The sequence below is a fragment of the Idiotropiscis lumnitzeri genome, chromosome 10 (assembly GCF_059441095.1).
Source record: "Idiotropiscis lumnitzeri isolate Australia: NSW breed Sydney's pygmy pipehorse chromosome 10, RoL_Ilum_1.0, whole genome shotgun sequence".
Lineage (NCBI taxonomy): Eukaryota > Metazoa > Chordata > Actinopteri > Syngnathiformes > Syngnathidae > Idiotropiscis > Idiotropiscis lumnitzeri.
Window position 1 is genome coordinate 16,614,925 of NC_142400.1, and position 27,002 is coordinate 16,641,926.

The 27,002-nt window shown below is 39.7% G+C and overlaps 1 protein-coding gene across 6 annotated transcripts in view; it reads right to left on the minus strand.

The window, feature by feature from the left end:
• oxr1a (oxidation resistance 1a) overlaps positions 1–27,002 on the minus strand; it is a 152,478-nt gene that overhangs the window by 25,660 nt on the left and 99,816 nt on the right. For 4 of the 6 annotated variants that reach the window (XM_088306088.1, XM_088306091.1, XM_088306086.1 and 1 more), the window contains 3 exons: positions 23,230–23,312; positions 12,454–12,561; positions 8,268–8,381 (listed from right to left, as the gene is read on the minus strand). In XM_088306088.1, coding sequence (XP_088162214.1) covers positions 8,268–8,381; positions 12,454–12,561; positions 23,230–23,312 — 305 coding nt within the window. The remainder of the gene's footprint in view (positions 1–8,267; positions 8,382–12,453; positions 12,562–23,229; positions 23,313–27,002) is intronic. The other 2 variants (XM_088306087.1, XM_088306092.1) reach the window with 2 other exon arrangements.

A 27,002-nucleotide genomic window follows, 5' to 3' on the forward strand; every position in this document is an offset into this window, starting at 1 on the left:
AAAAAAATCCCAAATGAAAAATGGAATGATAACCGCAAAAAGGCTTACCAGAAGGTGATAATTATAGCGACTGACAAAAAAGACTTGTCAGCACGACTGGAAAACCCCTCCCTGAAGAGAACAGAATCTAGGACAGGAAGGCAGGTACTGCGAATTACGATATGAACACAAAATAGGTGAAGGGGGCAGTTAAATCCACAAACAAAGGAAAATCGACACACCATCTTAGTAAAACGGATTCAATCAGGTGGTGAAGATGAATCAGCAACCCACAGCAAGATATGAAGCAGAATAAACTTTTGATAACACAACTGTGACCACAATGATCACATTATCAATGTTATCACAATGCTGTTCAAATGTGCTGAAATCTTGATTAATGTCACTTCATGTCTTCCGCTGTGTTTATCCATTACATAGAATTGTAACACATCTAGTCTGTGGACTTGGTCTTCTGTTTGTTGTGCAATAACATTCATAAAACACCATCCTCTCAAATGCTAAATACGGTAAGGATAATTCAATAACAAAAAGGTCAAATGGATTTTATGGTAACGAAAATTTGATCAGAGTTCAACGGTTAAACCGTTTATCGTTTCATCCCTTCCCTCAACTATCGACAAGAAATCTCTAAAGTAGGAGAATGCTTACCATCACCATCAGCTCGCTCAACTAAAATCTGTATTTCAGTTCACCATGACAGACACATTTTAGCTGATGGGAGATCCAAGCCAAAAAAACAATCCTACTCCAGTCGCGCTTACCAAACTGAATGAGGAGATGAGGGGAGCCAGAAACATCATATCATTGGTGCTCTTCAGTATATGTTTAACGTGAAGAATCCCAGAAAATGATTCACGCCATTTAGATAAGATGCTGCTAAAAACAACTATAGGCACCTACTCATAAGTCTGACTGCTTTGCAAACACGATCCAACAAGGCACTGTGCCATGGGGAGGATGAGAAAATAAAATGGAAATACATCTAAGGACGTGTTGACCTGGACTTGTCTGACACCCAAAAGACGAACGCCACATGTCCCCACGTTAGTTGCGAGTACAGGATAGGGAAAGACTGCATTCTGGGATTGGGCAAAATCACATAGTAATCATAATCATAAATCAAAAATGGAAAAACAAAATACCGGGGCTGAAATACTTGAGTTGTTTTTTTTTGTTGTCTCGGACTTTGACTTCTTGGCATTTGATTTGGACTTGGCGATTGGACTCGAAAATATTTGTATGAACTTTGTCGAGTTCAACCATATTTTTATTCCTGCAAATTTAACGTTCTTCTTCAAAAGAAACTTGAAATAAAGTTTCGAAAATTATCAGAATACACCAGCAATGACATTGGCCGCCACCTGGTAACCATGGCTACCGCGCACAAACCATCTTGACTGGTTAATCTGACATTGAGTGCCAAAGCACTTACGTCTTTTTCTTTCAATCATGTCGGCCAACAGCGGGGCTAGGAAATTCGGCTTTTACCAAACATCAACGTTTTTAACAATGACAGCAAACCCTGCTGCGGTGATCCCATCATGTTCATTCACTAGCTTTGAGTTTGGTGCTGTTTTGAGGCTGCCTCTCACTGCTCGGTGCAAATTTGATTCTCTTTGATGCTCAATGTCCCTTTTTCTCGTAAAAAAAGCAACATCGTTTTATATTTTGATTTGTTTATCTGCACACAAACAAGGGCTTCCATGACATCTAAGTAGAGTGTTGAGTGAATGTGAATGAAATTTCTCTAATTTTGTGGTCGTAAAAATAATATTTTCCTGTTTTAAGGTTCTTGATCTAATCTGGACTTGGACTTGATTTGTATTCTGACCTTTGTGACTCAAACGTGACTTGGAGTCGATAAAAGTGGACTTGACTACAGACCTGCAGCGTACAGTAGATTTCGGTAACCGGACATTTATTCAAATCCTTGTCATTAATGTGCAAGCCCTCCAAAACGTTTTGCAGCATTTGTTTTGACAAAATCTGACAAAGTGACAAATGAAAAATGCTATTACAATAATAATGTTATCGCTGTGCATTTACGTTTGGCAGTGATATCAAAGGACCATAAAAATATAACCTACTTGGCCAAAGAGGAAATGAAAATGTGCTCGGAATGAAGACTTAGAACAAAAAAACAGTAAAGGAGGACTGAGAGTAGTGCGTGGGAGTTCTCGTCAAGGGGGATTTGGACCAGTTGGGGAGGGCGTCAAGAGCCAGAGGAGAAGAGAAGATCTGGAGAGTCATAGCCCTTAGCAACTGTCTGCTGTTCGACTGACACTAACCCACGCATCTCCCCCTCATTGTCTCCTGGTGCAGTTGGCAAACAGCCTGCGGACACTGACCCACACACAGACAGCGCGGCTCAGACTGTGGCAGTCAGTGGAAGACGCAATGGGCCTGGCCACTCCTTACAACCACAACGAGAATTCTCCAACCAGGCAACAAGGAAAAAAGCTGCTCTAAAATGGAAGAAAGATGCGTAAAAAATTGTTGGGACAGTGTTTAATCTCTGATATGTGAGGACAACTACTGACAATAGTTTTGCAAACTGCGGACCAAGTGTTTCAGATGAGCTTGATGGCTGTGGGAATTTGTCAGCGTTTTACTGGTTTGTCATCCACTTATAATGAACCCCTCACCGACACAACCGCAGTTCTTGGCTCCACTTCACTAGCAAGTCACTTCCTAATGACTCATTCAAGCTGGCGTTCCACCTCCATGGTTAAATATAAAAGGGAGCAGGATTTTCCACCTTTCCAAGACAGGCACACCTGATTGCAAAAAGAATGTTTGCAGTCCAAATTACCAAGCATAGACCTGGGATGAGACTGGCCACTGCAGATGTCAAAATACCGTACATTTTGGCTTATGGGCATGCTGAACCAATCATTGACATACATCTTGTAATTAAACCTGCCAGACATCAGTTGAGGGGTGTAAATGGATTGAGGTTTAAACATTTTTACACGATTTGGAAAAGACAATCAACTAGTATTCAGTAGTCCTTAGCCTCTTTGGTCACTCCCTTAGTCATTCAATTCAGCACTAACCCATGATGATTAATTTGCCGATATCCGATATGTGATACGTTAATTAGTCTCGTTAACAAAAGGACTTTAAAATGTCACCACAGTAAAATTGTGCAGGTCGTATGATGAGGTCACGCTATAGCTAAATGAGCAAATTTACAAAGTACCCATACAGTACAACCTAGTTGAGCAAGATTACCAGAGCAGCAATACATCAAAACCAGACCATATAGTAATTGACGAGCCACAATGTACTTGTGTTTGCTTCTGTCTGGCCGTGCATGAACAAAAATACATAACTGTATGGCGACAAGAGAATAAAGAGGGCACGCCAGCCCTCACAGATGACCGGAGAGCAAGTATGCCAACAAACATGAAGCTGCCAAATAATCCAATGACAGCAAGCCTCACAGATACAAAGTCAGCCAGTTCTTCCTGCGTGCACATGCACAACGCGCCAATGATCCATGCCTGCAAGATGGGCTGTTTTAAGCTGCCAATACCAAGAGGCCGTTAGGCACCATGCTATAGAGACGCTACAACTGGCCTTCACATCACAATAACATGATGTCTCCGCCTCAGTATATAATAATTGCCACATTTATTCATCCAAAATATGGATGATAGAAAATAATCGAAAATAATACCAGAATTTTAGGATTCTGCAATTGGATTGCCTTTTTTAATGGCCAGGTAAATTGCTGGCAATACGTTATGTGCGCCTGAGCAGATGTGACGACTGATCCGACTGCTTCAATGTGGACAGGATTTGATTAAAAAAAAGGGTAAATGAAAAAATAAAGTCATGCACAGTAAAGACCAATGTGAAGATCCTCTGATCTGGAAAAATCTGTAAATATGGCAGCAGGAGCTACATGATGAATAAATAAAGCCATTTATAGTCAGCACATTGAGATACTGATCATCTTTTGTTGTAAAATATTTTGAATTTACAGCAAAAATGTGATAATTTACCTCTCTGTTTCACTCATCTAAATGTTATTTTAGACAACTCTTAAACATTGCCAAATGAGACTCAACATAAATTATTGGACAAACACTTGTCAATGCAATTTGTTCTCAAGTGCACTCAAATGAGGTGAATAAACTGATACTTATTGGAATTTTACACAGCCAATTTCATAGGGCTGTTTAAATAAAAACGGATATTAATCGAAATTTCATCAAGCACTGACATTGTTGTGACTGTCTAAACAGAGAAAAAGGAATTTGGAAGTACATCACATTCCACCAAAGTATGTCAAAGCTATAATTGTTCATGTTTACATGCAAATATTCATAAATATGCAATGTCCCAAATCATTCACAATTTCGAGCCAATCTCACAACACTAGATTAGCACAATTTTCCTGATTTGTGGCCTATGTCGAACCTTACGCTTAATAAATGGCACAACACAACCAAATCGCACTTGTGTATTTGTTCATGTACACAAGAAAGTGCTCACGGGCAACCCAACAGCAGCCCGCAACTACAGACGAGCCATCTGAAAGAGTTTCTTTTCAGAGCTCTTGTATTCATCTGTGTTGTATTATTTTTGCAGGATGTACTTGTACTACACATCTTAAAGCAGCACTCTCAGTTATTATAAACAGTAAGGCCCAGAAATGTTTCTAATTAAAATGGAGGCAAAAAAATAGAGAGCAGGGGTGTTATTAAGTTTCTTCCTGCAATCATATGAAGGTTTGAACTAAATATGCTCCCATTCCAAGCCCGCTTCCTTTGCCTGGAATATTTGCTGAATGTCGATGAGAGCTAGCTCTACTGTTTATTATTTGGTATAAATATCTGACATGGCATCATTTTAAAAGGTGTAATTTCTCAGCATTCACAGCTGTTCATGATTTTTTTTTTCCATCCGTGAGGAACATTTCAGCATGATGATGGGGGCTTTGAGTTTGGAAGCGCCAATCAAAAACAACTATGTAATAAAACCCAATGCAGGGTTAATATAGTTTTAGAAATTTAATTATAGTTAATTTAGATTTCTTTTTAAGTTTAGATTTTTCAAAAAACAGGTTTTTAGTTTAGTTTTAGTTTTTAAAGAAACTGGTGTTTTTCCTTCTTGGTGTTTAATTGGTGTTCCAGATTAGAAAAACACCATGGTAAGGATTCTACTGTAAACATTCTACAAAAATATTATTTTAAAACCATTTGATAATACAGGGTTCAGTTTAGCAGTCCACAGATTTTGAATTGCAATAATTGCAGTGCATGATACCACTTCTAAAGTTAGATGCATATGTGTAAGCACCCTAATTAAATAAAGCCCAGATGGCTTGTTGCCAACATTTGATCGAAAAGACGCAAAATCCTCTCCTAGGAGCGTTGTCATCTCCAAGCTCTTATCTCATTGGCTACTGCTTGATGACGTTTGTTCTGTGTCACACACATAAAGAGGACTACAATTCCCAAATGACTGTTCGACCTTCCCTTTAAACGACAAATGGCATAAATTATTATTGAAATAAATACATTTAAAATCAACCCTAAAAGTTTGCATACTCGATTAATTGCAAAGGTTGGTTAGTTTTAGCTAGTTTTATAAACTTAAAATTTAGTTTCAGTTAGTTTTCATTCTTTTAAAAAGCATTTTTGTTTTTATTTAATTTAACGAAAATGCTTCTTCAATTATTATTTTAGTTATTTCGTTTCCGTGAACAAAAATAACCTTGACCCGGTCAAAACTCACTCGTTTTGACCGGGTCCAAATATCCGTTCAGTCATGAGCAAGGTTTTGATTAAATTATTTTAATACGATTGATTAAAAACAGAATGCAAAATCAGATGCTCCTACGACATAGGCTGTTAGATGAGCTGCACACACAGCGGGATCCACCATGCAATTAATTTCTCATTTCAAGTGTGACGTATTTTCCAAATGGATCTTTATGGAATTTACATACCTCTTTGGTGGTTGCACACAAATTTCCAAGTTACGAATGGTTGGTGTGCCAGAAGTCTGGACTGGAGAATCGGCACACCGTGAAAGCGCGCAAACCAGGCGCTTTAAAAAAAATACCGTATTTTCCGGACCATAGGGCGCACTTTAAAGTCCCAAAACTTCCCCAAAACAAACGAGGCGCCTTGTAAAGCGACGCGCCCATCATATGGACTGAGCATCACTCTCAACCGTCAACTCTTTTACTCATTGGGCTGTTCGGAGTGCATGTTAGCACACCCTGCTGGTCAAAGTCTGAGTCATCTAGGCTTTGAATTGACCGTGACTTATACATTATGTGACTATGGTGTTTGGGTGATGGTGTAGGAGAAAGCTGGACAAAAGGGCAGCTGTCCACAATGTTGTAGTCTGTCTTATCATTTATGTTATTGCAAGCAAGAAACGTCCCAGGTTTAGACAACAGATTGCAAAAAGCCCAAAGCACAACAGCACAGGGGTGATACCTCTGGCAGTGATCCCTTAAGGGATTGAATCCTGGTGAGCTGGCTACAGCTTGCGCGAGCTGAGCTAGCGCGAGCTCGCGCCTTGTAGTGCGGCGCGCCTAGTATATGCATAAAATACGGAAATAGCACCCTCAACTGGTGTTGCGCCCTTTGATGCAGCGCGTCTTATGGCCATAAAAATACGGTATGTTGAACGGGAGACTATAACGCATTGTGGAGCGCAAACGTTATATTTCTTGAGAGAGAGCTACTCTTATTCTGATGTTGCTGGCTGACTACCTAAAGAAACAGCTTATTGTGGCTTTCAGAATTAATAAGGGGCTCAAAAATTCATTTTATATTGAAGAATCAAACAAACAAACAACAACAAAAAAAATTGAAAAACCAGTGGACAGTCCAGCATTCAAAGTCAGCTGGAATCGTTACCAGATCACACCCTCAAACCTTAACAAGCAGAACAAGGCTGGACAAACAGAACACTAGCAGAGACTACCTTAAAATGATCATTGCAAGGCAGAAGGAATGCTGCGACAAAATTGACTTTGGGGCATAACATGACAGCATCCAGAGATTTAAAGCAACAAGGTCAGTGCATTGTGTGCGTGTTTATGTTACAGATTGCAATGAAGAATCTGCTCAACTGAGGAGAAACCAGTCATGGAGCTAAGCTAAGTGGTCGGTACCATGCAGTTGAAATGGAACAAAATAATGCAGACATTTCACAGAAGCCTGTGTAAAAAGGCGAGTGCAGTCCTAATCAAGCCTAGTCCATCAATTCCAAGTGCTGAGAATGAAGTGACCTGTATGAATGACAATATTCACAGGCTTGTGTCAAGGCTATCTAAGTGCTTTTGGAATAAAAAAAAAACAGCTTCATTTTTACATCTAATAGATAATGGATGGATTCATAAACAAAAATAACATTTCAACTGGAAATTCAAAGGCATACAATGCAAGTTCTCCCAAGTAGATCATATTCAGCCTTCCACTGAGTGCAAGGACAACCAAAGACTATATTTTTTCAAATAATGAATGTTGTATATTACACACACACACACGCCCACAAGTTCCATTTTATCGTTTGATCTGTCCTTGGAATTATAGGCACCTCTTTTCTTCCACAACATTATATCATTCTGAATGTTGACATTTATGATCAGTGTTGGTGAATAGGCCGTTGTAATATTGGAAACAGAGGGGTTTGTGTGTTGCTTCTGAGTTCCAATGTTACCACATGGCTTCGGGTCAACACTATTCTTTGTCATTGTCTTGTCAACTAATAGGGCGTCGTCTTGTTTACCCGCAGTTGCCAGCATACTTGGACAAGGATAATTCAACATAAGTCAGCTGTCAGCAGACTTCAGTTACTTGGTAATATATTAGAATATACAGAAAGCATTTTTGGGATGAATTTGAAGTTAATTTTACGGGTAAACTATGGTAATGTAACGTAAACACTCCAAACTGTACACAAAGCATATTTTCCATTAACTCTATCTAAGTGGTATTTTCAGTACATTTTGTGGGGTTTTGCATGAACTGATGTTCATTTAGGTTCCTGCTGTTTAAAATTTTCTTGCAATTTCTGCAAAAAGTACATTAGGTTGCTATTTTTGAAATAAAATCTGATGCAATTATTTCAGACCACATTTTTGCATTGTTTTTGTTGTTTAAATGCATTTTAAACAATACTGTGAAATCCATAAGATCAGTAATTTTGGTGTCTATAAGTGGATCAGGATGACATTTCCATACTGTTAGATCTATCTAACATGTTCAGCAACAGAGGTGTGGTCCACATACCGTCACCTTCTCTAAATCAGCTTCTGAGGAGGTGGGGGACAGAGGGCTGATAGGACTGAGGGAAGGGGAGCTTCCAACACTGGAGACGTACTCAGGATCAGGAACATACAAAACCTGCAAACACAATACATGTCTGTGTTTACACAGACATTGCCTTTGCGCAGACATGCAAGCACACCACAAGTACCGGTACATGCCCAAGGGGAGATCAGGAAGGACATCTGCCTACATAAACAGAGCGTAACTTCATGTTTTACAAGATGAAAAGTATTTACCACTCAGTCTGTTGTCAGAAAATGTTGGGGTTGGACTGCCTGGATAGATTCTCACTTATCCAGGTCAAGGCAATTTACAAATGTTGAATCCAGGAAACTGGACTAATTGTTTATCCCCGATGTTTCACCTTAAATCCAAAAGGATCAACTTCAGTCTCCTTCATGAAACAAAGAGTTCAGTTGCCTTAGTTTAACCCATGCAAATGATGGTTGTAATGAGTTTTTTATAGGGCTGCTCCGATTGATCGGTCACCAATGAGGATGGGCCGATTTTTGTGGAAAAGTAAGTGAAGGAGATCGCCGATCGAAGCCTTTTATGGCCGATCAATCCCACTAAGTGTTCAATTGTCCCTAACCAATATGTATGAAACTATTTACAGCAGTCGCAAACAATTAATAAAGGCGTCACATTATATTACAGAGAACACCATAATCTTGTTCCTTTTAATTTACAGAACATAGTCAGTAATACAACATGCAGTTATTTCAATAAATAACAAATCTTTGTCCAGCAATGCTTTACGTATTGCAGATGGACACAGAAAGTCACGCACGTCCACGCCAAGACCGTTCATGAAAGACAAAATTAAACAGTGAAAAAAGATGCAATAATGCTGTGATTATGATTTGCATATGGTGAAAAAAATGCATTATAAAAGCGCTATGGAAAAAAACGCCTGTTTAACGTTGTACCCTTTACATCTTCAGCTACTGCAAAATACTGCCGAGTCATGTGTAGAGTACTCTTTGAATTTGGCAGTTTATGATTGAGGCATACATTTCAGGTCTGATTTATTACGATCCCAAACAGCGGGTGCTTAAAAGTGTGTTTTTTTCCAACAAATTGCGCGTGCTGTTTGGAGGTGAATTGTTTATGATTTACTAAGACCACAAGCTTTTATTAAGATCTCAAACTGCGGGGCCTCAATTGTGTCCTAACTCACACTTATCCTATTGCGTATGCTTTTGGCAACAAGTGTAAAAGTGGTGATGACCGCTTTATGTAAAAGAGGGTTATGCACATTCGGTAGGTGGGATTATTTTGACCATGGAAAAATTAGGAGAGCGCCGCATGCGCAAAATGAAGTTTGAAGTGATGTAATTGGAAGTGTTAGTGGAAGAGTCAAACAAACTAGGCCTGCAACAACCATTCAAAAGATCAATAAAAAGCAGTTACTGTTTTGAAATAAACACTAGTTGTCAGGTGTTGAACAGTATACATTGTTTGTTTTTTTGTTGTTGTTTTTTTTTTCAAATTTGCATTTTTTGGGGGGTGGGGGGGTCAGTGTTGTACTTAAACGAGTACAATGAATAAAAGTACATGAATTTGTTATTATTTTGAACGAACGTGAACTGAATGCAGGGTATTTCTGCCAGATGAACAGTTTTGCAAACGCGCTCGTTCTGGTGCTTGTTCAGTGCTTTTGAACAACAATTCACTTTTTGTCAAGAGTGCCAGGTTTCGTTTGTCTTCCAGAAAAAAAAACTGGATAAACACAGAGTAAACTTCAGCAGACTTCATTGTAGTGGGATAAGGACCTAATCTGGCAACCCAAGCTACAAAGCCTTGCGCCTCCACATGCATAATTAAAAAGGAAGCTGGTGTTTTGGGCCTTTTTAAAGTAAAACTAAACTTAACTACTTTGTGGTCCTTGTTCAGCAAGTAAGAATGTGCAGTCATAACCGAAGTGTGTATCCAATTGTGCATTGAATATTGAAATATTGTAAAGAAATTGTAACCCCCCCCCCAAAAAAGTTAAGTTATAAAATACAATGTTGGCTGCAGCTAAAGATTGCAAAAAACACAGCTGTTGTGTAAGGAAAGCACGTGCTTGGAGCTCAGGCTTCGAAATTAACTCCTGCCAGTGGGGCTTCTTTTTCCTTTTAAGCTTTTCATACACTTGTTCGATATAATGGAATTGGGCTTAATAGGACTGGAATGTCCAAATGATTTAGTTTGACTCTTCCGGCTCTGTTTACATATTTGTTTGGTTCATAGTGCACCTCTCTTTTTTCCTCTTCCCATCATTTACCAATCAGGCAATGCATAGTGTACGGTTGCAGGAAGGCTACCCAAAAATGGTGCCGCACATAGTTGTGGCATCTTACAACCCCTTCCTTTTTAGTATTCTCTTTGCATGATTTCCATCTTATTTATGTTATATCGGTTGTGACAAAATTCACTCCGCACCCGCAACTTAAAGAGACTGGCGAACGGCGCCAGTTACCTGTTGAGTGCCTTCATTACTTGCATAACATAGACGATAGTCTGGATCTCCCCAAAGCAATCTCGCAGGTGATGTAGTTTGTTTAATGCATATTGATCTTGCATTGGAGAAACAACTACTATGTTTGTACGTCGTATGTCTGTCTATGTGCATCATATCAGACTTCTTTAAAAACGTGAGCTTTTATGTAGGAGAGTAACAAACCTTTGTTGAGCCAAGGCATTGATTTTATATTTGAAAAATTGGCATGATTACCACCAAACAAAAGATCATACGAAATACAAATACTGAAATAATGAATTTGGCTCAGTTTAGTGAGAAATATACTTGTGTGAACGCTTTTTTTAATTGAACACAAAGCTGATATAGTTCCAGCGAGCCATGACCTATGAACCTTGCCGTGCATTAACTGAACCGTTCCATCCCTAAAAGCTAAAGATGCTTGAAATGATCCAAAGAGTTTCAGCTTTTCTGACAATGAGGATTGATTTGAGATTATGTGTCACTCTTGTGATAACTAATAAATTATGGGCTTGACTGTCAGAGGACGCAATACAGTAGTGACTAGTAGGATTGGGCGATAAATATTATCCTTGATGTTATCATTAAAATTGTTTCCGCGATGGGCCATTTTACATTATCGCATATGAATACTGTTTAAAAAAAAAGGACTTATACAAAATGAATGACTTGTAAATTAGAAGAAACTGATGAAATCCTCATTCAGCGTGGATAGTCTGCAAAGGAAGAGGAAGTGATAAATCGTGATTCTGTGACTCAGTGGGCAGGATTTAGTCACGTGAATCTGCGGCATTATCCAAGAGAACATTTTTTCCAAATATGGACGACTGCACGTCCATGGCCTGCAATTTATTTGGACTAACTCCGCCATCACTTATATTTATGTGAGCGGGTAGAAGTTTGCCGGATGTTTGATATTCTCTTTTAACATTCAGTTTTTACATGCTAGTTCTCTGCATCTTAGCTATATTTAAGACTATAACAAATGTGCATTTTGTGTTGGAACATTTCGGAAACTATCTGTCAAACGATGGCGGCTACATTTGCAGTCACTTGAAATGTATTTGCAATAATGGCGTTAACAGTAGTATTTCTCTTACTGTGTGTGTTAAGGACAATCTCCAAATCCACAAATGACATAATCCAGAGTTAACATGGCACAATTCACCACATATGAAATAAATTTTCTTTTCCCATTCTGACCGCTGGGGTGGCTGGAAATGCCAAAGCTTTACATACAAAACATCAAACTTTGCAGATTATGTATGAAGTCATTTAAAATACAAACAAGAGCTGTTCAGAAATGCTTTCTATCCATATATGTTGTGTGAAGCAAGTTCAGATTTACAGTTTTTATTGTCAAATTGCCTATATTGCCCAATCCTAGGGGATATTTACGTAATAGCACCATTGAATGAAATGCTTCAAAATTATGGCCTTCCCAATCAAAAGGTGCGTGATAAACAAAGAGGGAAAGAAAGTAACATGACCTCGAAAGCCACAACATTACGACATTACCAATGAGATAAAAAATAAGGCGGTTAAAATGCATACAAGGAGAAGACTGACAGTATTGTGAACGTTAATGAATGGCTGTAGTAACAAGGCTGTTTCGGGATGAATAATGGTGATAATGGTGAAGGCATACACGGCGGTTCACACCTGGCCAGGCACAACTGCCCGGGAGAACAGCTTGTTCAGTTGAACCAGCTCGTTCGGTGTGGTGTCAAACTTGAGTGCAATGCTGTTCAATGTGTCCCGAGATTCCACCTGGACCAAGTGAGAGAGAGAGAGAGGACAGGAAGTCACACACGTGCTTCTTTTTGCGGCACAAAGACGTACAGACATTAGTATGTAACATAGATTAGAAATGACCCAAAAAATACAGAAAAAATAAATCTTGATAATTATTATTGTGAAGATTTTTTATTGGCTTGTTTTATTCTGAGATCTTGTGTTTGCATTAAGGCAAGTGAGATTGGATAAAAAGGAATATCTCCCATGGAATGCGCAGTCAGTCGCAAAAATCTGAAGGGACGTCTCAGCAGTAGAGGTTTTCTTGTGCAAGCCATCATAAGGCCTCATGATGCTCAAATTCTTAAAGAAAAATGTGTTAAGGATACAAGAAATAAAACGTTTATTAGTGCTGTGTTGAAAACAAGCATTTTTTTTGCAGTAAATTGAATTGTTGCGGGACGATTTAAAAAAAAAAAACAGACATGAAACGTTTTTTCTGGGAAGTTGGAGAAGCCCAAATTGTCGCTTGAAGTAAACAAACATTAACTATTAAAAAGAAACTAAATCTACCAACATTGCCTAAAGTAATAATTGAGAAAATTACATTAGAAAGAGTTTATGAGCATACATTTTAGGGAATAATTATTGAACAAAACTAGAGCTAGAATCTTCTCATTCAATATGTCAGGACCAAACTTCCATGCACCGTGGGAATTTTTGTAGGGGCAAAACACGTTGATATAAATTGCTATATACTTTGTACTATACTCTTGTACTACCATATTTGACGTACTGTGCTTAAGTTTTGGGAACTACAAATAAAAGTACCTTCCAAGTGATATAACCATGCGAAAAAGAGCCATAAGAATGTAAAAAAATGTTTTAAAATTTATATGGTTTAAAGATATTGTGGAATGTAAAATAGCAGTTTTTTAATCTGTGTCATTGAGTTACTGTAAAGATCTGGTGGAAGATACAATAGCTCAAATTATTTAAAAAGCAAGGCAGAAATTGTCTTCCAGGGAATAGCTCAAAATGTCGGAATATAGATAGGACCAAGATAATAACTTTTTTTTAAACAATTAATAATTCACACCACATTGAAAAGCCAGTGCATATCAGTTTAAGGTGTAACATTTTGCAATCATTTACTAGTGGATAGTAAATAAAGCAAAATTACGGAAAAAACAAAGCTCAAGAATAAAATACTTAAAAAATATGGAACATTATAATCTAATTAAAAATGTATATTCTCACTCTACTGTATTTTTAAAGAACTTTAAGACAACCATCAATGTATACGAAGTGCTGTACTTGGACTAAAGTAAAATCTTACAACAGAAAACAATAAAACAAAATAATATGATTATAATTGTGTAATCGTATGCGTGATTGTATATGCAAATGTACATGTAGCACGTTTGGGTAAAATATCGTATATTAGTAATTATTCGACTGAATTGGAGAGAATTAAAATATGTGTATGTCAATTATAAGCAGGACTTCAGCCAAACCCCTTTTCGAAGAGCTATTAATTAATTTGGTTGACATGTTCTGGATCGTTTGATTTTAGTTTTGTTTTGATTCGCACGCAGATTGAAAAAAAATATTAAAATTATGTTCAAAAGTCCAAATCATCTTAAAGTGGGGGTATGGAATTTACATTGGGCAGTGAAAATATGAAAACTTGCATTCAGATAAAGTTAAAAAACAGAGAGGCAGGAAAGGGAGATTATTGATGGAGAATTCCCATTTTTTGCGAAATCATATTCTGATAAAGCAGTAAAATTTTAGAGGGCTCTGAGGTTGGAAGTTATATTTAATGACTATGTGGTGATCAGTTGTTTTTAAAACATCCATTTGGTTAGAATGTCATACTGAACTGCATTAAAAGGTGTAAAGTTGAACTCATGGCCGAGAGAGACCAATTCATTGTCAGACATCGGGAAGCGTCGGATTGCGCCGTCTGATTGATGGAACGAACGCAGTCGTAACATTCAGCATGTTATATCAGCGTCCTAAGTCGTGACATTATCAGGACATTTGTTCATTTTGATTGACTGTTAGCGCACGGGGCAAGAACAGGAAGTGACAAATGCGGATAAACAGTAAGCGATAGCAAGGGTTGAGAATTTTGCCTTTTCTGCTTTAATCTAAAAAAAAGTACAAGAGTGAGGGTTGACTATGTTAAGTATTATACAATTCTGTATCAAGAGCGTAAGGGTTTACTTCACGTGTGAGTTCATCATGAGCGAAAAAAAAAAAACTGTGAAATGGATTGTTTCCGTTTTTATATTCCGCCCCGCCAATAGCTTTTAGGTTGGCTTTTTTCCATGAGGAATAGTGACTGGTGCCGCCCGTAGTTAGGAGGAGTATTAAATCTCATGCATGCACGGAAGGTACTTGATGGTCAGTGTCGCTGTCTGTCATTGCGGTGTATTTTATTTATTTTTTTCACAAAATGACGTGCTGACAATCGGCCCTACACCAAATGGGGTAGTAGTCGGTTACATATGGCCGACGTCGGATTGGCTATCTAGGCCTTAATGGTTCTTTTGGCTAAATGTATCAAACAGACTTGAGCTAATCCACCATGCAGTGACCCAGCTGCATTTGTTTGTCTCCATCAGTGAAGTACCATACAGCAGAGAGGTGTTGCAAGTGCCTGAAACCGTGACATGCCCACTGGGAGCTTGTACTCTTCACATACAGATGACAAGCATGTTGTCTGTGTGAGAAATGTGTGGAAGAGAAAAAGTGTGCTCAGGGAAGAGAAGCCCAGAGAAGCAGACAGGCATAGCGATTGCCTAAATAGGATAGGTTGATGGTAATTTGTTTTTGTGCAACAGTCATGTGACTACGTCTTCATGTGTCTGCTTGTGTGTGCTTTGCATTGTTGTGCTTGTGCATGTGCATAAGCAATATTTTCCATGTGAGCGGCACTGACTTGTGTGAGGTAGACATGACTGCTCATTTCCAAGCAAATATTCTTGCACAAACACAGACATACTCACAAAAAAAGGGTAGCTGACTAAAAGTGGCACCACTACAGACAAGCTAGACATAACACTGGTCAACGGCAAATTTTAATCAGAGATGGATCTATGCTTCCCTAAATGTATTTTTCATGCCGATTAAAAACAAAAAAAGGCTTTAGTACTTTTTGACCACATTAGGTCTATGAGATCTTGTCATTTTTTGTTTTTAAGTTTGCCCGAACACAGCTTGTGCAATATCGAATTTACCATGCGTTGTAATTTATAGCTTCCAATTACCATTTATAGTTACATTTCAGAAAAAAATTCTACCTGGTGCGGAACCGAACCCATAATTCAGATCAATTACTAAATTATACATTTTTATTATTATTATTATTGGGAAAACCTGATGTGCTAGAGTAAAAAGGAGGGCAGATTCTGAGTCAGTGCCCCCCGCAACTCTCATATTTTTAGTGTGGTGCAGCAATATACAGTAGCAAAAATAATAGCCAAGTGGCGCTAATGCTAACATTGTTTGGCTAACTGTCTACGGTACTTTTTTGGTCGTATTTTATTGCTTTTGTTAATACACCATTCGCTATCTATGCCTGCCAGGAATGTAAAGAGAATGACGACTGCCACCAGGTACTCATTTTGAGTGCCAAAATTGACAGTGAACCCCGACAGCATAGTGTCTGAATAGCTTCACTGCGAGATTCTCTCGTGTATCGAGAAAGATTGCAGCTCACTTGAAATCGCATATATATTTCTTTTCAAAATCTGTAACAGTGGAATAGCGGATTGTGATACCTTCACCCGTTGCCCTGTTTGAGTGTTTCTTAAAAGCTTTCATCAACTGCCAACGTGATGCTCTGGGCCGATCTGTTCAATGTCTATTGCTCAGTACACCAGTATTTTGTTTACATTCCAAATTTGAGTTGCTTTAAAGGCGTTGTTGTTGCTGCAGCTTCTTTGATTTTGGCAAGTCTTTTTAGTTATGAGTCTATCTTTGTGGCACATCTTGGTGTGTCAATATTTGGCTACTTTTGGCCCCAATTCTGTTAAATGGCTTTGGTATCTCTTATGCGCAGCCCTTTTCAGCGCTGCAGATGTTTGATGGGTGTTAATTTTCTTCTAAGAAAGCCATTCTTTTTTTATTATTTTGATGAGTGCTCTGGGTAATTGGTCTCATTTTTTTTTTACACACATTAATTTTTCACACAATTAATCGACTTACCTTCAAATTGGAGTCAAGCTGAATTAATTATTTTGTGACAAGCAAACATTCCCCTTTGTGGTTGCATTCTGTCAATAGTGATTGTAGATGAGCAGAAAAAAAGCATAAGCCCCCAGCTATGGAGCTGCATCCATCCATCCATTATCTGAACCACTTCTCCTCACGAGGGTTGCAGGTATGCTGGAGCCTATCCCAGCTGTCTAGGCGGGGTACACCCTGAACGGGTTGCCAGCCAATCGCAGTATGCACATTGACTAAAAACCATCCACGCTCACAATCACACCTAGAGGAAATTCAGAGTGTCCAATCAACCTGCCATGCATGCTTTTGGAATGCGGGAGGAAACCAGAGGGCACGGAGAAAACTCAAACAGTCAGAGGGAGAACATGCAAACTCCACACAGAAAGGCCGGAGACGGAATCAAACTCTGCGCCTCTGCACTGGGAGGCCATCGTGCTAACCAGTCCCGCCCGAGCTGGATTCAGTCATATATTTAGTTTAGCTGTGCTTCTAAATGTTAACTATGACGAAGTGCTGTCGTTTTCCTGCGAAGCAAAATGGTTCAAACTTGTATTCACTTTGCTTGAACATATAGTACGGTAGTTCTCATTTTCAAATCCGTCCATCTTTCCAAATACAACTTAAGACTCTGTACTTTCACTTATCTTGGCAAAGTTAAGAATGTGGTGGAATTATTACAAATTCCTAAAAGGCAATCAAGCTCACACTAAATGTTATATTTTTCGATTTTAGTTTTATTTTGATTAGAAATTAATGAAAAGCCAGAGTGGCGCTAGACCGTCTTATTGGAAAGTCATAAACAAATATTTTTTATATTAAATTCCCTTCAGCCATTATGTCACTAAATTACCTTTATAACACTTACTTTACTCAATTGAACATCAACATGATGATGGTGCTTAGCTGCTTTTTAGAGTATACCACCCCAAAAAGTTGATGAATATGGCACCTGCAGTGACCTTCTTGGACATAGCATTGACTTGGTTCTGCCTTGATACTATTTGCTACACTTTTATCCTTGAAATATTTAGTTAACTTCACAGCTTTATTCATGCACAGCGCAGGACACTCAGCTTTACCGTATTCATCCCTTACATTTTGGGCTATTTAGTTTAACTTGCAAGCTCAATAATGAGGGAAATAGTCAAATTTCAATTTACCATTGCCTATACAAATAAAGGCAAGGAAGGCATCTTGGTAGCCAAAGTGGCGTGATGTTTCAAATCCCAGCTAATATGACAGTAATGGGACTCCAACAAAATTTAAAGGTTGGGCAATTGATTGCACTGTGTAACTGTGTCATCTTTCACCCAACTAAGTGTGAGATGACATTGGACATGCAAATGTGACCCATGGATAAAGATCAGTTATTGACGTACTGACAAGGGAATGAGAGAAGGGCATAAGTGGAAAAGAGAAAACCATCATCATAATTAAAGCATCTAATGATGCAAGGAGCCTCTAGTTTTATAATCGAGTGTAAAATGGGTGTAAAATGTCTGACAACTAATAGCATGCATCTACAAATAACATGTAAATTTGCCAAAATTGATGGATATTAACACTAGATTCATTTCAATGCAAATAATTATTTTCATGTTCTTGTGCTTGAGTTGATAGCGTGCGATATGCTAAGATAAGTTAGCTTGGGAGGCTTCAATAGTATGCACAAAGACAAGTTTAACCCATCACCCAAATTTAGAGGAAGACGCTTTGTTCCCGTAAAGTAGTGATGGGACGTACTGTGATGAGGTTTACGCTTGTTCAGTGCGAGTTTACTGAAAAAACATCAAAGTTGAATTTTTACTTCGAGTATAAGACAACCGGCGACTGACTCATCACACATTCACATGCTAAGGTAAGTCGGACAATTGATGCTGGCCAACTGTGCGGTAAATACGGAAGTGGCCAAACATTGGTCCTGGCTGTCGCAAATTTGGTTTCAAAATGATTAATTATAGTTTCAAGGCAGAACATTTTGCAAGCTGAGTGAGCCATTTTTTTTTACCAGCCCTACTCTTGATCAATCATTAGCATTGTTATCCATTGAAATGAATAATTTAGTGTCTTGTTAGGGTGTCATCAATACTTCCAGAGAAAGGTTGTGGCAGCCATCTTCAAAATGACTAGCACCTAACTAATGGTCATATTGCTGAAAGGTTCAGCAGATGGATTCAAAAATGGCATTTGGCTAGTAAGCCAAGGATAAATGGCCCTGGTCAAGTCTCTGTTGGCATCTTGGTAGGAACATTATGTTCAAGTATGAGTGCAAGGGCAGCAAGGGCAAAACCATAAGCAACAATCAGTGAATCAAGCTGGAAATAAAGTTGAATGTACAATTTAATCACCCATAATGGCATGTATGAGAAGCCGTTGCTCTTAATTTTATGATGGATGAATCCAAACGTTGACATGACAGTTGCCATGGTGACTTCATCATTACTAACTGAATGGCATGATGTTCAGTACTGTGCTTTGCTGTTCCAAGTGCAGATCTAATTTTAGAGCGCCACAAGTCACAACATTGTGTCCTTTTCAAGGGGATTCCTTCATGGATTTCTCCTTGTGTCAGATTAAAAGGCCTGTCTGTCCTTTGATAGTCCTCAGAACAAATTACTCGCACAGAGACAGACACGCCAAGACACACAAAAGAAAGAGCAATCAATGCCAGCACAAGCGACTGATTTAATTTCAAATGTCATCTTGCTTGAGTAACAATTGTCGTGTCACCGTCAAGCGCAATACTTTGAATCCCCATACAGTGGAACCTCTAGTTATGAACGCCCCTTTTAACATACGATTTGAGTTAAGTCCCCAAATTTTCATAGATAAAGTACCTTTATATGCATAATATTTTTCTGTATAAAAGTTCGAGGCATGGTTGAGCGGAGGGAACTATTCTAATTCTTGCGCTGTATAAGCATCGTTGACAACATACACAATGCATTGGTGTGATTTGAAAACTAGTGTGAGCCCTCCACGGCTTAAGACAGAGTAAGCTATTGCATGTGAAGGCAGAAGTCACACTTCCGCTTCCTTGGTCATCCAATCCCAAATCGCTGTTGCGTTTGTGAAGTCTGAAGATCATTTCATTTTCGCCCCCCCCCAAAATTGACAATGTATATGTTATCTATTAAATAGTAAATTGCCTTTCACTTGTTTAGCACCTTTCCACCTATTATGGCCCTCAAAACACTTCACACTGCTGTCAAATCTACCCGCTGATGACATACAATCAGGAGCAACTGGGGGTTCAGTATCTTGCTCTAGGATGCTTCGACACGGTCACACGGGCCGAGGATTGATCCGGCAACCACTCAGTTGGGAAATGACCACTCTACCAATGAGCCATGGTGCCCTGTGTCTCTTTAATTTTTAATGTCAGTGTATGCACGGCAAATAGCCGTTGTCAAACTTGTCACGACAAGGCACCTACTTGGGATGCATTCACCCAATCACAGATGCCAGAAGGATTGGAGCAGCCGTGGCTCAGGAGGTAGATCGTGTTGTCAAATCCCACTCTGTCCCAATCATGTGTCATTGTGACCTTGGGCAAGACAATTCACCCACCTTGCTGCTTGCACTGGTGTATGGCTGGGTCTGAATGTTTGGTGGTGGTTGAAAGGGCCTTGGGCGCACAGTCAGCCTCCCCCTAAGAAGCTGTGGCTGTATATGTAGTTTTCTGCATGTGTGAGTGTGTAAATCTATCCATTGTAAAGCATGTTTGAGTGTCCAGAAAAGCGCTATAAACTGATGCATTATTATTATTAGAAGCAGCCTCGTTGAATGAATGCGGAAGCAGGTCTTGTGGTGACAGGCATGATGAACTTTTCCCAAACATATAAAAAAAAAAGCACTAAACCAGGGGGTGTCCAAGTCCGGTCCTCGAGAGTCCCTATCCTGTCTGTTTTTGATAGATCACTACTACAGAGTTAAGGGTTTATATTGTGATTCGCCCCCAGCCCTACTAAGTACATTGTGTTTAAGAAGACATTTATTTAATCTTTACATATATTAGCTAATTTGAGATTTTTGTAGTTGTCTCTTGGCCCTTACTTTGAAAAGTAAAAAATATATATTAGTGTGTCATATTAAATATTTATATTGTGATCCACTTTTCAACAATATCGCCCAGGCCTTGGCTATATGATTAAAAAGAAATGAGTTGACCAGAATGGGTACTGTAATAATACATCGTTGGGAGTATCTACCAAAACAAATGCTGAAGCGTAGAAAAGTAAGATAAGTTTGTGGGCCTTCTATTCAAAGAAATGAACTGCTATATATATAGAAATAGTTTATAGCACACACGCGTATACCAATTAGATTAACAAACCAGTCAATAACAACAGTGGCAGCTACGCCAATAATACAATGGATTTCCATTGTCAAGTCTCACAAAAAAAAAACTTACATAAAGAGACCTACGCCATTCATAAGTAGAACATTGTGACATGTGAAAGCATGAAGAACAAAAATGATCATAACCAGTGACATCAGTTAAACTTCTGTTGGTGCCACCATCTTCCAGTTGCACAATGTGGTTAACAAAAACGTCAGCCGCAACATAAATAGTTGTTGTGACAAATAATAATAATAATCTAGGCAGATAACCCGTAGCACATAAATTAGGAACATGTTGAGATGAAATACTGTACTTATCCATTCGGAGCTTCATTTCGTTTGACTTTGAGAGGACTTCAACTGACAGATGATGGTGAGAGTGAGAACCTCCACTGAGTGGCTCACCTCTTGGCTGCTCTTTGCTTTTCTTATGTCTGCATCTTTGAGTCTGTTCATCCGTCTCTATTGTTCCCGCAGACTTAAAACACTTTTTAATTGGATGCAGGTCAGCCAATAGGTGGACACAACTGAATGGACTGCTGTTATCAGTGTCTAGGCAGATGGGCCATCATTCTTCTGGTTATTTCTCAATAAGAAAAAAAAAAGCATATAGAAAGAAGTCCATGTATGAGGTAGAGGGTGAGGGAGGGGGCGGCAGATGGCATCGATAAGAGGAAAACCACCATTTTCCTGTACAAGCTGTGAGATAGATTATTAAGTTATCTACAGGAGAGTAAAAATAGGGAAACACAGCCAGCTGGCCCCTGGGCACAGGAGATGAGTTTAAGATAAAGCTGTTGCTCGAACACTGTCACAAGTGTCCATCACAATGCAAGCGAGGCGCCTTGTTTATGTGTCTTTTTGACACTTCTTCTGGCCTCATCGTGGCAAGGTGCCGTTGCAGCATGTCTGGCTACAGGAAACAATCATTGGCAGTACTTAATCCATCCATCACACTATCAGCATCCAGTAAGGGTTGCAATAAGGGGGGGCGTGTACAATCGAAAAGAGTGATTGCTGACAAGAGTAGGGTGGCATCTGGTGGGATTGATGTATAAATCATTTTCTCATTCAAAATTGAACATCACATGACTTTTTTTTTTGTTTTACCATGAATATACCAGTATATATATTTTTGTGTTGCCGCTCATATCAAGGTCATGACACAGTGCTTTGCGCCACTAACTGCTGTGAAATTCTTTGCAATGTAAACAAGGGCCTTGTCAATCAGCAGGTCTAGAATGACTGACATGTAAGAAAGGCAGTGTTGGAGATAGACAAAAGAAGAAGATCCCCAGTATTTTAAGAAGCCTGTTCAAACAGCCAGAGGACATAAGGATTGAGGAGTGAGAGGAAATAAACTGGAGTGTACCATGCTTTTGCTCTCTTCAGCAGACAGACACAGAATGAGCGGAGCCACAGTGATCCCACTCCTCACTGTTGCCACGGAGAGGGGTGAGGAAAATCTGTCTGACTGCAGCTGCATTTGAGGGTCATTTCAAGAACACCATGCAAAGCAGAGTCTAGCTCTATGTTTAGTTTGTGCCACAAGAGCAAGAGATTCTTACAAACACTTCTCGACCCATCTGCTGAACGTCAGCTAAATCGATACAAATCACAATGCAGTTGGGAGGTTATTCACAAGCACAGCTTGCTCTGTGGTGGAATGCTGCCGATATGTGGCACACTGAGAATGGAAAAACAAATACCATTTTGCCTGTCTGTCTCTAATCCATGGAGAGAAACACACAAAACTACAAATCATCTTGTCTTGATTTTTAGATATGATGACGCACAGCAAGTCATTTTACACAGTTTCCGCACAGTTCAGTCTGTTTTTGTTTTTTGCCCGAATGTCGGCATAAAAACATGTGAATAGTTGGAGGTCGGTGTACACGTGTTGCACATGCAAAAAATGAAATTACGTCTTGTCCTCACTAATGAGCTACCAAGCATGGTTAGACACGGAGCACATAAACATCCCCTGCAAAGCTAGTCAGAAATCACCACCGGCTGATGCACACGCAGAGCAGCTGCAGCACCATGCAAAGCAGGAGATGGTCAGACCCACCAGACTACATTACACAAATAAAGAGCTTGTTTGTTTTGTGTGCAACTCACAGAATATTCGATGGTCCCTTTGGGTCTCTGGAATGACATGCGCCTCCCATCCTTCTTCTCTGGGGTCTTCTTCTGGCCGGTATCTGTAAGCAGGCGAGGCAAGGTACGCATTACATTCATGTTCCTCTCTCCCCAGCTTGTCACAAGCTGCCGTTTCCCAGCCCCGTGGGTAGACAGCTCATTCGTCAACAGTGAGGGAGCCAGCCAGCCAGCTATGTGAGCTGTGAGCGCCGGACAGCTTGTTCTCTCCCAGTCTCTTTCTCTCTCTCTCTCTCTCTCTCCCGCTCGCTCGCTCTCTTTGCTTCTCGCTCTGCTTCTACACTTGTGCTCTTACATGCTCTCTCACAGTGTCCTCCTCTGCCACTCTCTCTTTTTTCTCCTCCTCGATCACCATGCAGAGCAATGACAGCTGTTGAAAGCAGTTCACCTTGCCTTCCCGTTACTGCCTCTCACGGCAGAGACCAGGCTGATCTCCATCAGAGTGACGCTCTGAATGTGACGCCGAGAGGACTTACAGGAGAGGAAGACGTTGGGAAGTGAGATTAGTCAAGATAAATATGAAGAGAATGACTTGGGGGTAGAAAGAGACTGGAGGGCTTAGTACTGTGTCTAACTGATAATGGGGGCTGTTATGTGGAATCGTGGCACACGTGGGAGGGCGATGATATATAAGCCGTTGTTTTGCTTGTGTTGTTTAGGGATTTGGGAGCGACACTAGCAAATGTGATAGGGAGAGACAAATGACTCTGAATAGTGAGTAGTTGTAAGCAACTTGGAAAATAAAGGTAGAGTGATTGGAAATTACACCCACACATGGCGATGTGATTGGGTGGAGAAATGTATCGGCAGTGTGAACGTAAACATGCAAGTGTAAAAGTTAAAAAAAAGAACAAGAAGGGAGTAGGTGGAGCAACAGCGTTGAAGGCCAGAGAGTGGACGGAATACTGAAGCATTTTATAAAAGAGAGAAGAACGGAGATAAAACAAGCTGGAAAAAATATCACCTTTAAATGCCTTTGATGTACAATAGGGATGCCATAAAGCTGATGAAGTTTTAACTGTGTCCACCAAGGGGACTGGGGATTGCTGACATAACAGAAAAAAAAACAACACCTAACAGCCAAAGTTCCGATTGGATGCCTCAACAATGGTTGCACGGAAAATGGCCAATCAGACTTAATGCGGTGTGGTTGGAATGGAATGTGGGAGGAAATTGGAGTATCCCGAGAAAACCCATGCATACACGGATAGAACATGCAAACTCCACATAGGAAGGCTGTCGCACCCTGTACAGCTAAACTGTGAGGCAGATGTGATAACCGTGCCTCGCTCTCTCGCGCTTGCAAATTCAAACTGCACATTAATTGAGATGAGCCAAACGGACGCCCTTTTTAGGGCAAATGTGGGCGTAGGTTATGCAAATTACAGCACAGAAAGAAAGCCGTGTCTTTAAAAAAAAATTAATTTCTGATTCCTCCACGTACGCGCGGTGCTGCGAAGAAATTGGGATGGTTCGCACGTGTCATGAATCTGATGGTGATTTTGCGTACATGCTCAACACTGTTATAAATATTTGATTCGTGATGGTAAATTGTTTTTGTTTTAAAAGCCTTGCAAGATGAAAAACGTCAAACATGTAAGATACTTGGCTTGAAGTCTCATGAGATGGAAAACTCACCGAAAATTATGCACACCTAGCGTGGCAGGCTTCAATTAAAGCGCTCGTGTCTCTACCATTCAAAATGCAGTCTTTGTAATCTGCAAATCGCTTTTTGACATATTGCGATTCAAATTAATCGTTCAGGCCTAGTATTCAAGAGTTGCTGTTTGGTGCAGTGGTATAAACACTCCCCAGGCAAAGCTAGAGAGAGAATGCCCTCTCTTTCACCCTAACATACAGAGACCGAGCTCAGGGCGAGCAAGCATGCAAACGCCGCCTTGCCGTCTTCCACCAAGGGCAACGCCACAGTGAAAGAGAGTCCGACTCCTCTCAGGGGAACAAGTTCCGGAAGCCAAGAGGTGAACTTGTGTTGAGGCAAGCCCAACAGTATCGTTTGACCTCGCGCACCAGCTTGGGTTCCTTCTCTACCACAGAGGTTCCATTCCACATCTCCCTAGAGCCAGCTTCTGTAATCGGGTGTCGTATTGCAAGAGTTGCCACCTTCAACCACCACCTACCTCACACTGCAGCAAACCCGCTTGGCCACACCAAGTGGTGAGTCCCTCGGATGGATGGATAGACAAGTGTTAAGTATGAGAATTATCGTGAAATATTACATTTTGACAATGAAATATGATACAATGATTAATTGTAATACATCCAATATTTTAGTCTCTGAAACTGCTAATATCTGTATTATCAGGACAAATCCCCCAAAGAATGTTGGTTAGATTAGGACTAGTTGGCATTTTTTTCACTTGAAGCCTCAGTAGCAAAATGTTGCTAAGTGAACAAAATAACACAGCAAAAATGTTTTTGATCTTGCTTGCTTATATCATCCACCACGTGCACATCGAAATAAAAGCACCACTTTCAAAATAAAAGCAGTGTATATTGTACCTTTTAGTCTGAGTTCGCTATGAGATTGTGGGTGGGCCAGATGTGGCCCATGGGGACACTTTGCCCTGGTCTAGACTGTGCTGTATATAAGCCAGATGGCATGTGGAAGAGAATAATAGCTCTTCATTAACAGATGCAGAGAATAAATTTGCACATGGTGAGGGAGTGATTGGTTCAAAATTAAACCTCACCATTTAATTTATACTTGCACAACATTTAACCATTGTTCCATTTCCATAACAGAGGCACATATTCTATTCCACTACACAGAATCTAGAAACCGCTGTAATCTATTCTGTAAGACGTCTTTTCAACTCTTGCTCAAGCTACACATTAGAGCATGGATGTTTTTTGTGAGCCATCTGCATTCAGGGACATATTGGACGTATTTGTTGTCAGTCAACCAAGGTTTTGTTGCCAATAGTGTGTGATAGAGTGGAATTCAGCAGTGATTTGTTTCGTCTACAGACCAGGGGGATCAAACTCAGTTTCACAGGTGCCAAAAACTCAAAGCACACTAAAAGTCGCGGGTGGAACAAGATCAACATTTTTGAACAAACTAAAACTCAACGTTTACGTTACTACATTATTATTACACATTACATTTCAATCGAAACAAATGGGCTACATTATTACTTGAAACTATACAAGGCAATTGTGTCAATGCTGAATAAAACAGGTATAGAAATGTGGAATTCTACTGAATAATGTGGAATGATATTGAAAGATATAGAATGATCTGAAATATAAAATATGACCAAACATAGTTATATTTATTTTTTTTATAAATTAGTTATATGTTGGGCGGCACGGTAAATGACTAGTTAGCACGATCGCCTCACAGCGCAGATGTGCAGGGTTCAATTATGCTCCTGTGTGGAGTTTGCATTTTCTCCCTGAGCCTGGGCGGGTTTTCTCCGGGTATTCTGGTTTCTGCCCACATTCTAAAAACATGTGTGGTAGGTTAATTGAATGTTCTAAATCCCCCCCCTCGGTATGTTTGTGCGTGTGAATGGTTGTTTGTCTTTGTGTGCCCTGCGATTGGCTTGCAACAGTTCAGGGTACACTTAATGACCTCAACTACAATAACACACGTCAAGTGTCAGTGGAATGTTCATGACTTGCACGTGAGAGACCTCATACTTTTGTGTGGGGATTCAAAATAAAAAACAGAAACACAATCCAATGTGTGGAATATATAGAATTAATTTACC